Source organism: Pelophylax lessonae (assembly GCF_965119305.1).
Source record: "Pelophylax lessonae genome assembly, chromosome: 5".
Taxonomy (NCBI): domain Eukaryota; kingdom Metazoa; phylum Chordata; class Amphibia; order Anura; family Ranidae; genus Pelophylax; species Pelophylax lessonae.
The window spans coordinates 146976093-146988224 of NC_138772.1; the positions used below are offsets into that span (position 1 = coordinate 146976093).

At 41.5% G+C, this 12132-nt stretch overlaps 1 protein-coding gene across 5 annotated transcripts in view; it reads left to right on the forward strand.

Annotated features, from left to right (window-relative positions):
• Positions 1 to 12132, forward strand: part of KCNH8 (potassium voltage-gated channel subfamily H member 8) — a 675597-nt gene that overhangs the window by 466381 nt on the left and 197084 nt on the right. For all 5 annotated transcript variants that reach the window (XM_082259173.1, XM_082259175.1, XM_082259174.1 and 2 more), the window contains exon 6: positions 10941 to 11098. In XM_082259173.1, the coding sequence (XP_082115299.1) occupies positions 10941 to 11098 (158 nt within the window). The remainder of the gene's footprint in view (positions 1 to 10940; positions 11099 to 12132) is intronic.

Genomic DNA, 12132 nt, shown 5'->3' on the forward strand with positions numbered 1-12132 from the left:
GATTGAAGGGAATATTTGTGTGAAGATTCACAACTTCAGTAAATCAGCCTCTAAAACAGGCCATAGGTTATTCAATTTTATTTTCACGGGTGGAAGGAAAAAAAATCCCTTGCTTTTGTATCTTGTCAAGGAGGTGGTATGGGGAGCCTTCCCTTGTGGCAGAACACAATGATCACTGCTTGCTGCTATAGCCACTAGCAGTGATCACATGAAGCAACAAGCTTGCCTATAGATGGATCAAATCTCGGTCGGTTCAGCAGCAAATAGGAGCCATCCATGGCCAGCTTTCGTGTCTGAAACTCACACTAGTCACAAGATTGATTTACATTTGGTTACTGCAGAGCCTCTAAAATTTTAGCAGCAAATGTATTTCTATTCTATTTGGTAGCCACATTTATATACTTTTGAAGTTGTAAAAAAACATAAAAGTGTCTGTCATCTATATTAGTCATCAAAGTGAATTTTATAGTCAGTTAGGGACAATAGATAGCATTTGGTGTTCATTTTTAAATTGTTAATCCAATCATATTTAGATCTGTAAACATCATGCTTGCTACTATTTAAAAAAAATAAAAATAAATGAATAAATAAAATAACTATATATATATATATATATATATATATATATATAAAAAAAACTATATATATATATATATATATATATATATATATATATATATATAAAACTATATATATATATATATAGTATATACACCATATGTATATATATATATATATATATATATATATATATATACAGTATATATGTGTGTACTCCAAAAGTTAGGGTGGTACTTACAGGGCTTAAAGGTGAGCACACAGTGATGAAGTTTTATTTTGCTGTTTCAACAGGGCACATGATCATCTTCCTCAGGACAACAGTGAAGTGAAACAAAACAACATACAGTATATCATAAAAAGCCTCCCATCAAACCTATAGACTGTATGTTGTTTTTTTTTCATCGAGATATGAAAATAAAACTTCATCACTGTGTGTTCACCCTTCAAACTGTTCAAGCTGCATGTGTTCTGCCTTATCTTTTGGACTACTATCATCAATGTGCAAACAATAAGTTACACCTTTGCTTTATGTTTGATACCTGAACTCACTGGTGACAGCTCCCAATTTAGCTTACAATGCAAACAATGAAATAGGTATTTACTCAGCTGCAATTTTCTGAGTCATATGAAAAACTAGTTATTGTTGTTACACATGCATAGAAAAATAATTTCATAACAATTAGTCTCTATCAAAACATGTGAAGTGACAGACTAAAAATGATTTAAAACATTATAAAGACATGAAGCAAAACAAATGAAAAAAAAAAGAAGAAATAATAATTTGTAATACAAAAAAAGGGTTATATTTAAAAAAAAATAATTCCCACATCTTTATTTATTTTTTAAATCAGATGTTTTTTATTGAATTTTTTTACATTGCATTGCAAAACAACACAGAACACAAAAAGTAACAGTAACAGGCGATAGAGCAACAACAGTACAATACGCATTCCAATACATTATGTGAGCAAGGAAAGCATCAGAAGTATATACCGTAATTAGGATATAGAACCCAGCACTAACAGAGCATGTGCCCCATAGCCGTCAGTATATCCCTGCTCCTCGGGTATAATATGAAAATCCTATCAATAGCGCTAAAGTGCCCCACAGGATAAGATGAGTCCGGTTTCCGCCTGGGCACAGAAAGAAGGCCCGAGGCCCCGGTAAACAGGGGTGATGCTACCGCCAACAACAACAACAAAAAGGGGGAAAGGAGGAAAAAAAAAAACCCTTTCGAGTTGTTAAAATGTCCGGTGAACTGCCTATCCGCACCGCTCCAGTGGAAGTGCCTTCCCAGCGCAACCAACACGCATTAGGTGGCTATCAATCAAGGCTTCCCCCAACTTGCCCGGGTAGCTGAAGAGAGTAGCTAAACTCAACAGATACATACTACGTAGATGTGTTGACCCCTCCCATGATCCTGTTTATGACTAAGTAAAGGGGAGCCAGGTCCGGAATATCCAGCCACGGTCCCCATATGCGGTTAAACTTCAGAGCATTTCCTCTATGTTTATAAGTAAGATTTTCCCTATCCAGGAGTACTTTAACTTCTGCTGTCCATTCATTATGGGTAGGTGCAAGTGGGGAAATACATTTTCTCGCAATCAATTTGCTGGCAAGAAAAAGAACTTGAAGAACCGCCATGTGTACCTCGGGGGGGGGGGGGGGTAGAGCTCTTCATCTAACCATCCCAGGATACACAGTTTTGGGTCCAAAGGTAGAGTCAATTTCCATATAGCATTAATGAATTGCAAAACTGCATGCCAATATCGGTGCAACTTCGGGCACCTCCAGAGCATATGCAGGAGAGTGCCCGTGTGGGCCTTGCAGTGGGGGCAAAGGGAGAGTCCCTCCTCTGCCAGCTTTGCAGGTGCTGTGGGGTCCTATATGTGCGGTGCAGGATAAATAGTTGCGTACGTTTTTGAGAAGAGGACAATGATACCTTGAGCACATTGTCAAGGATACCTATCCACTCCTCCGAGGAGATGGGACCTAAATCCACAGCCCATGCTTCCCTACATTTAAATGACATAGCTCTCGAAATTTGATCCATAAAGGCTGTGTATAATGAGGAGATCTGTCCTTTTTTTACTGATGAATTCACTAAGTTAATAAGAATGACGGGATTACATAGACCCCAGGTAGAGATTTTGGATTGTGAAGTGAGGGCATGACTCAGCTGTAAATATTGAAAGAACAGTGAGTTGGGCAAGCCAAATTCATTGTGAAGTGTTTGGAAGTCTTTAAGAATCCCCCCCCCCCTGTATAACTGCGATATAAATTTCACTCCATATCTATCCCAGCTCAAAGAACTCTGCAACTTGTCCATTATTGTAACATGTAACATTATTCACGATGCGGAAATACCTAGAGAAACCCCCATAAGCGAAATGTCGCTTGTCGCAGTGCCAAATTCTGTCTAGGAGCATGAGGGTGGGATATCTAGGAGAAATTCTCAAGGCACAAGCTTCCAAGGACTCGACCAGAGCACCATCCGCCAAATGTGCCGCAAGGACTCGCCTGACGGGATCAGAGTCACCATCCTGCAGCCAGCCCATGATGTGCTGCAGTTGGGATGACAGAAAGTAATAATAGGGGTTTGGGACAGCCAAATCACCGCTATCCTTGGCTTCCTGCAACATCTCTAGGCGATTCCTAGGGGGACTGTTTCCTCAAGATGAGGGCACGATAAACCGTATAAACTTTTTGAAGATATGGATAGGGATCCAAATGGGTGCATTGTGCAACAAGTACAGCAGCTGCGGAATCCAAATCATCTTGATCAGATTGCATCTGCCCACTACCGACAGAGGCAACCTGATCCAGCTGGCCAACTTGTCCCTAAAATTATGCAGTAGTGGAAGAACATTAAGTTTAACATATTGCCCCAGGTCAGGGTGGATAATCACTCCCAAGTATCGGAATTGCCCCACCACCATAACCTGCGATACCACAGAGGGCAACGCGACCTCAAGAGGGTCCAGCGGTAGCAAAACAGACTTGTCCCAGTTTATCTGAAAGCCAGAGAAGGAACCAAATCTACGAATCAATTACATTAAAGCAACCAGAGAACCCGAGGTATTACCTAAAAATAATAGTGCATCATCAGCATACAATGCAATTTTGTCCTCTCCTCCACCCCTTTGAAAGCCGTGTATGGCCGAGTCAGCCCTGACGGCCGCCGCCAGGGGCTCTACCGCAAGTGCAAACAGCAGGGGGAACTATGGACACCTCTGCCTAGTGCCCCTGTACAACTGAAATGATTGAGAGAGTGAATTGTTGATCCGCAGACAGGCTGTGGGCGCCCCATATAATAGTTTAATCCAATTAATAAATGATGGCCCAAGGCCAAAGCCCTCAAGGCCGCCCACAGATACTGCCACTCCATGCTATCAAAAGCTTTAGCAACGTCAAGTGACAGTATCGCTCTATGTCCATAGTTATCTGGGGGAATCTGCATATTTAAATACAACCTACGTATATTAGTAGCTGTGGATCTTTAGCAATTACTTTAGACAATCTAGTGACCAACACTTTAGCCAGAAGTTTCAAATCTGTTGACAGGAGAGTAATAGATCTGTAGGATTCGGGACGAGTCGGATCCTTCCCAGGCTTCAAGAGAACTACCACCACCGCCTCGTACATTGACTGTGGGAGCCTCCCCTCTTCATAAGATGCAAGGATGTTGCTAAGCAATTCAGGCAGCAGGACCCCGCTAAAGGCCTTATACAGTTAAATGGGGAGCCCATCGGTACCCGGCGCTTTACAATTAGGAAACGCAGCCAAGGCCTCCTGGAGTTCCTCCAATTTAATGGGGGAGTCCAGCATCGCCCGATCCCCTGCAGAGAGCTGCGGCAGTTGAAACTCCTGTAAGAAGGTCTGTAGGTCCCCTGGGTTGTAAGATACCTTGGAGGAGTACAGATCCTGAAAAAAGGAACTGAATCCCTGTAGAACATTAGGAGTGTCCGTGACCACCTGAGCTGTGGGAAGCACCAACCGATGTATAATCGAGGAGGGTCGTTGTGCCCGTGAAATGAGAGCAAGCCTATGACCGGTTTTCTCCCCCTCCTCAAAATGAGCCTGAGAGGTGAAGAAACGCTTATGGTCCGCCTGCTGCTGTTGTATGGAGCGAAAAAACTGTTGCACTTCCAGCCAACGGTTCAGATTGTCAGATGTGGGACAATGTAAGTAGTCACGTTTGGCTTGGAGCACCGCATCACTGGCATCCCGAGCCCAACATCTGCTGCTAGACTGAGTAGTCGATACCTCTTTGATACAGAGACCCCTTAAAAATGCCTTCATGGCATCCCAAACTATACCAGGAGCTGCAGAGTGTCTGTTATCAGCAAAAAAATTTTCAAGGTGGGTATTAAATTTAGCATGGTCCGAGAATAGTGGAAGCCAGAAAGGATTCAACTTCCAATGTATAGGCAACCTGGAACCGGGCAACTTAAGGCGTACCTGTACCGGAGAATGGTCAGAGAGACCCCTGGCTAAATAAGTGACCTCAGGCATAAAGGTTAGGACAAAATCTGAACCAAAGGCCAAGTCAATGCGGGACAAGGTTGAATGGGACAGGGAGTGGCAAGAGAAGCCAGCCTCGAGGGGGTGATTGCTACGCCAAAGATCCACAAGACCCAACTCCCACATAAAGCTGGCAAAGGGGGTGTTTGTTCTGGATCCTCCAGGGCAGAATCGTTTATAAAGGTCCAGGATCGGATCAAGAACATTATTAAAGTCGCCCAGAACCAATACCGGCATCTGAGGATGTTTCCCAATAAACCGAGACAGACACTCTAGCACCTCAAAGGAAAATGGAGGAGGAATATAAACCGTTGCAATAATACATTGAAAGACATCCCACATCCCCATCAAAAATATAAACCTGCCCTGAGGGTCAATCAGGGTGTCTAGAGATTCAAATTTTGCAGTGTCTGAAACCAAAATGGAAACTCCCCTAGAGTATTGGGTGTGAAATGAATGAAACTGAACCGGATATTTCCGAGTACGGAGGTACCCAACTGTATCCTTAGTCATGTGAGTTTCTTGTAGGCAAACAAAAGTAGGGCTATGGTGTGATAACAAAGTTATTACCGCTGTGCGTTTGCGAGAGTCTCCAAGGCCCCGCACATTCCATGAAAAAAGGGAACCGTTAGTGTCAGCCATGGGGGACAGTCAACAGGTGAACGACCCCGAGCAAGCCACCAACATGCAGGGGAGCGATCGTCCACAAGGGCAGTCCGCCAGGGAAGAGCATCAATAAATGCAAAAGCAAACTGGCTAAAGTACCTCGAGTGCGGGAAGCAGAGTCAGCAGGCAGTCCACCGTAGGGAAGTGTACCAGAGAAAAAACTGGAAAAAAACTAGACAAAAGGACACACAACAGAAAACAATAACAGAAAAACATTGTGGAGGACAGCCGTGGATGCGACGTCCAGCCATGCCCCGCAGGGAACAGTTAGCAAGCCCAAGTAGGGCAGGGGGGTAGGTAAAGTGGGCCCGAACTCTGACAGTCCCAAAAACCAGAAACATCCCTACATAGGGCTCCAACAGGTAAAGTAGCAAGGAAGCCACAGTGCTTCAATCAGGTTATGGCATCTTGGCTCCTACAAGGGGAATAGTAGACCCAGTCGTATCGGTGATCTACAGTAGCGTGAAGGGATCTTCACTCTGCAGCCTCTGCAGCCGCCCTAAGGTGCCGTTCCTGGCGGCCCAGCCAGTTAGTCGCCATGTTAGGGTTCTCAAAAAAGTGAACGGTGCCATTCGCCACCACTCTCAACTTTGCCGGATACATCATGGAATATACTAATGGAATGGCACGCAGTCGTTTCTTAACTACTGTAAACCTGGCTCTTTGTTTCTGTAATGCGGCTGAGAAATCAGGTTAGATAGAAATCTTGGCCCCCTGTATCTCCATGCGAGGTTGCTGCCTAGCAAGTTTCAATATTATATCCCTGTCTTTGCAGTGCAGCAGTTTCAATAAGAACGGGCGATCCCGGCCCCCTGGTGGCGGAGCCCTGAACGGCACCCTATGTGCTCATTCCACAGAGAAGAAGGGAGTGAGATTGTCTTTCCCAAAGGTAGAGAGTAGCCATTGTTCAATAAATTCCACAGGTGCTTTGCCTTCTGATTTCTCAGTAATGCCCACCAAACGCAGGTTACTGTGGCGCAGCCGGTTCTTCATATCCTCCAACTGGTTAATGGCCTCGGAGACCCCAGACGAATTCATCCGAACATCCTGGATAAGGGGGGGGTAAATCATCCTCAACCGCGCTTACTCTGCCCTCCAAAGCTGTGGCCCGCTCCCTGATCTTTTGCATGTCCTTCCTAATGTGCAGCAGGCCCACCTTGGCTGACAGTTCAGAAATGGACGTGCCCCCTGGGATGATTCATCCAGTCTCTTGTGCTGAGGCAACGATGCTGCCGACGAAGGTAAGGCACCGACCTGCGAGCTGGGCGAGGAGGCTGCGGACGTGGAGAGAGGTTTGTGTCTTGCGGGATCATGGACAAACTTCTCCGGTTTGGATAAGGCTGTAGGTTGCTTGTCACGGCCTGCTCGCTGAGGGATCGAAGCGCCGCCATTTTGGGCCTGCTTGGCCGCGGGAATCCCTTCCTCCCTTCCTCATCATGCCGAAGTGAGTATTGCGGGGTCCAGGAACCATCACTGGGGCAAGGCAGATGCGGGTGCGGAGTAATCGTGCAATTGCTGCGGGTGTATGGGTCCAAAAAGCAGGATAATCACCGTCAGGATAGCGGAGCCAGTGTGAGACACGTCTGTCTACATGAACGGTTCAGCCACGCCCCCCACATCTTTATTTTACACCCCAGTATGTCTGAATCTCTTTGAAAATTACAGTAGTTACCGGACTTTGAAATTCTGGGAGATTATCAGGGCCCTATTCCTACAGTGCTTGCTAGTTAGTTGATTAGTTAGTACACCTAAATAAGAAGTAGATTTGCAAAAACACAAAATATTATAGCAATGGAAAAGGATATAATTTTCTATTTTATTACTAAAGTTAAAAAACAAAGCAATTCATGGAAAAAAATAAAAATAAAGAAAATGATCAACATTTCAACTGGCGTCTATAAATATCAGCTATACACAAATCAGATTTACTTGTTAATGTGTTTTCCTGAATAGTTTAGTTCTATATGTATTTAGCTTTTACTGTAATATTTTTACGTATAGTTAACCTAATTTAAGTATGCAGTTAAAAAAATTAAAGAAATCGTTTTTTAAATGTTTGAAGAGACACAGTCACCCTGTCTATGCAGTCTCTACAAAGGGTATCATTTTCTCCCATATATTTATCCTCAACTGTGCTGCCTCATAGGTCCTTGCTTTATTGGAAGTGCCAGGTATTCTTGCTTGCTGCTTGAGCCAAAAGAGCTCTAAGGAAGCTCAAGTTAGGTGAGTATTAGGGGGGTTCTCATTGCAGAGGCAGTATCACTTTTCACTGTATGAACAAAAGGATACAAAATCCTGAAGATATTCAAATGATAGTATTAATGATTAAAGTGGAAGATAAGCCTAATAACAATAATTCTTAAACTGGCCTCTAGCCTGTATAGCCTGTAAAAACAGCAGTGTAAATACCTAATTTTAATCTAGCTTAGACCAGTCCCAATATCCAGCAGTTCCAGCTCTTCTTTGTCACAGAGCGGATGCATGGAGTGCTAAAATCAGAGGGACAATGGGAGGTGGTAAATGATGGCATGGCTAGGCAGCCAAGAGGGAGCCAAGGCAGCTGGATCATGTGACATGACCATACAATATTAAAAAAGGTATTTACACTGCTAGTTTCTATACAGGCTATGCGTCAGAATGAGTCAGTGGAAGAGGCAACATTTTTAAGAATAATTATTATCAACCTTTACCAACTTTACTAACAAGTCCAGCCAGTGATACAAATGTGTAGTTCCTTTCACCAGTATCCACAAGCTTTGAAACATGTAATTTTATTTGAAAAGCATTGGCTCTTCTATTAAGAAAGCTCTTTCTCCAAATATTGCTTTTCACATTGAGTTTCACAGAGAAAAGAACAGGATATGGTCCAGCAGAGCATTGGTGTTAAAACAAAGGCCTGATGAAATGATCTAACTGGGCAAAATAACACTGGTTAACTGCAGGATACTAAACATGGTAGATACATGTTTTTAAAAGGCTTCTAGAGGAGGAAACAGGAGGAACGTGGATAGAGAATCCCACATGGGGTCAGGATGAGCCCAAGGGGGAAGTCTGCACCTACCTAAGATGATCAGTGTAAAAAGCAGTTAAGAAACCAAATAACAAGATAACCTAAAACATCTAGGGGCTTAGATCACAGTTCCAGGTGCCCTAGGTAATGGAAGCGAGTGCACTAGTTCACAAAAGGCTCTGCTTAGTTATCCATGGCGGATGACAAGGATCAACCATTGAAATATAGGCAATAATTTGGTGACGCCTTTCCAAAAAAAGGGAGGACAACGAAATCTCACAATTTGGTAAGGTATGTTCCATGAATGCTTGCCAAGTGGAGGTGAAGCGTTTTGTAGAGATGGAAGGAAAGATGTCCATTTAAAGTTTTCCCGGTCGTAGGAGGGTTTTTAATTATTTTTTTTAACTAAAAATCTTTATTAAAACTTGGAATTCAAGCATTACAAACATTATACATACAGGAGAAGCAGTAGGAATATTAATACAAACAGATTACAAAAACATCCTTTTATGCACCATTGTCATGTAAGTATGGGCACCTAATCCAAGGTCCCCCCTGCCCCCCCCCCCCCAACCCTATTGGGATCAGACTGTGGGCAGGCGCATTTGATATAAAGAGACAAGAAATCATGGTGGAAGGAAGGAACTCAAACATCTATCACTATAAAAGGTATAAAATTCTCAATCCATAGTGTTGAAAGCCCAATTTTCTATTGTGGTATGTTTAGGGCGATCCACCACCCTAGAGAAAACAGTACATATGTATTACTTCTCAAAATCAGGATAGGAGGGTTACGATGCTATAGAGGCCTGTGGGTGCTCTAGCCAAAGTTTCCAGTCATGGAAAACCTGCTCTATGGTCCTTGAAAGCTAAAACTTTCTCAAACTGGCATTGGGTATTGAGCTTTGATATCACCATAGGTATGGTAGGTGCCCCTACTGATTTCCAATTTTTAGATACAGAGAGTCTATCTGCATATAAGATATGAGCTATGACAGTTCTCTGGGATTGAAGGCACTATCCAAGCCTATGCCCCGCAATGCCAAAGCTAGAGAAATTGGAGTCTCTGCCTGTCAAGGAAAAGAGGAGGAATGATACAGAATTCCAAAATTTGCAGATAAGCCTACAGCTCCACAGAGTATGATACAGATTTCCGATTTGAGTACAGTTCTGCCAGAATAGCGGACTACTGGAAGAGTAGATCTTATGAAGCCTATATGAGGTTAGAAACCACCTATGCAGTATCTTTTGGGACTTTTCCCAATGATCCACACTGGCTGTATATTTACCATGTAGGGATAGGGCCTTAAACCATTGCTCAATCAGAAAAGAAAAAAGATCAAATTCCCATTTTAGCATTGCTGGTAGCTTCTTATGCTGTGATTTAATTTATTTTTAATATCTGATAATGTTGGCACTGTTAAAGATGTCCATTTTTTGAGAATGACCTATGTAGGCAGATAAAAGTTCAGTGGGAGTTGCACAAAATACTCTCTGGTTGGATTGAGGTTAACTGACCAGCTCCGGGCCGTATCCAAACAGCATAGGGATAGGATCCTTGGAGATTTGCCAGTGAGTAATCCCCGTAGATAAGAGGCCACATTGTCTGAAAAGACATAAATGTGTGGGCACGACCAGAGAGGATATGTAAAACAGGGCCTGGGCATGTGCAAATGGTTTTAAAAATAGTTAGATGTCCCTCTTTTTGCTATCAGAGGAGGGTTGGGTATCCTTCCACTGACTCATTCAATCCTTTTTCAGCATTGCAGCTATGAGGAAGAGAATTCAGAGCCTAGAACTGCACTTGCAAAAAACTCAACTTGCTGGCTGAAAGTGTTGCATAGATTTTTAGCATAGAAGTTAAACAAATACGTAAAGCATAATAATAAGATAATAATAATAATAATTGTAAACCTTCGTTAGGTTATGCAAGGTAATAATTTAATTGTACAAATCCCTAAACTCAGACTTTTTAAGAACCAAGGAACTGCAAAATGTTTGTTATATGACATTTGTTTTAATGATGTTAATCCTATTACTTTAACATGTGGACACATGTATGAAGCTATATGCAAGTTTGTTTAAATACATGTATAAATCTTGAAGTGTATTGTTTTTGTAATTCTTGATATAAACTTATGGCACTGTATATTACATGTCTTCTTTCTTTGCCAAGCAGATATTATTTTAAATTTCCGAACAACCTATGTCAGCAAGTCTGGCCAAGTTGTATTTAAGGCAAGATCTATTTGTATCCACTATGTTACAACCTGGTTCGTCATTGATTTAATTGCTGCTCTTCCCTTTGATCTCCTTTATGCTTTTAATGTCACTGTGGTAAGTGCATTGCGCTGTTTTTTTACTTGAATAAAGAACAAATTAAACAAAATGCAGATTCTCTATATACAGTATACATATATATATGTAATTTAGTGTTTTATATTATGAATATACAAAATTACGTCTAATATATTTTTTCATTCCTCTCACATAAAAATGGCAATATTATTCTGATTACAAATACATACAGCCTATAAATGTTTCTATCTTTTTTAGATATAATTTAAAATGCACCAAATTCAATTCTTCACTATCTCTTTTCCCTCTCACCATACCTTTAGATGCATATCCCATGCCTTTGTGTCTGTATCCTGTTACCCTAGGTGGCCTATGAATCAGCAACATTTTATACATGCAGGATTTAAAATTTGCTGCTTGGGGTCTATGATGTACTTTGAATTCAGTTCTCTAAGCATCTGAATCCCAAATACAAGATACAATACACCTTATAAGACTGCAATATTTTATTGCTCACACTTCAAGCAGCATGTATTTTAATACATTTTTTAAGAGCAATTTGACTTACAGATATAGATAAAGTGTAGAATTGACAGCTCTGTGTATCTGTTATTGTGAGATATTAAATATATTTCACATTGGTGACAGAAAAATACTTTACAGTCAATGTAAAAAAGTGTGTATTATTTAAAGTTGATGGAGAAACATTGAACTATATATTTTCTCAGTTTACAATTTTATAATTATTTTTAAATACTAATGTTAAACTGTGTATTGTATGACTTTTGACTGCACTTAAGTGCTTTAACTATGTTTCATACAGTTTTGTCCTTTTGGGGCTTTTCTGGCAACCTTCCTTTTTACTTAAATTAACTTAAAAATATTGTGCCTCCTCATACATTTAAACTTCTTAATTTCCCCTGAACAAAAGTCACTATAGGAAACAGTATAGAACCTGTATATAAACTGTCTCCGATAACTGTATGCAAATATAAATTCTGACTTTCAGAAAGCTGTCATTTTCATAGGCTTAACCACGCCTCCCCACCCTTTTTGACAATGTTCAGGCCTGA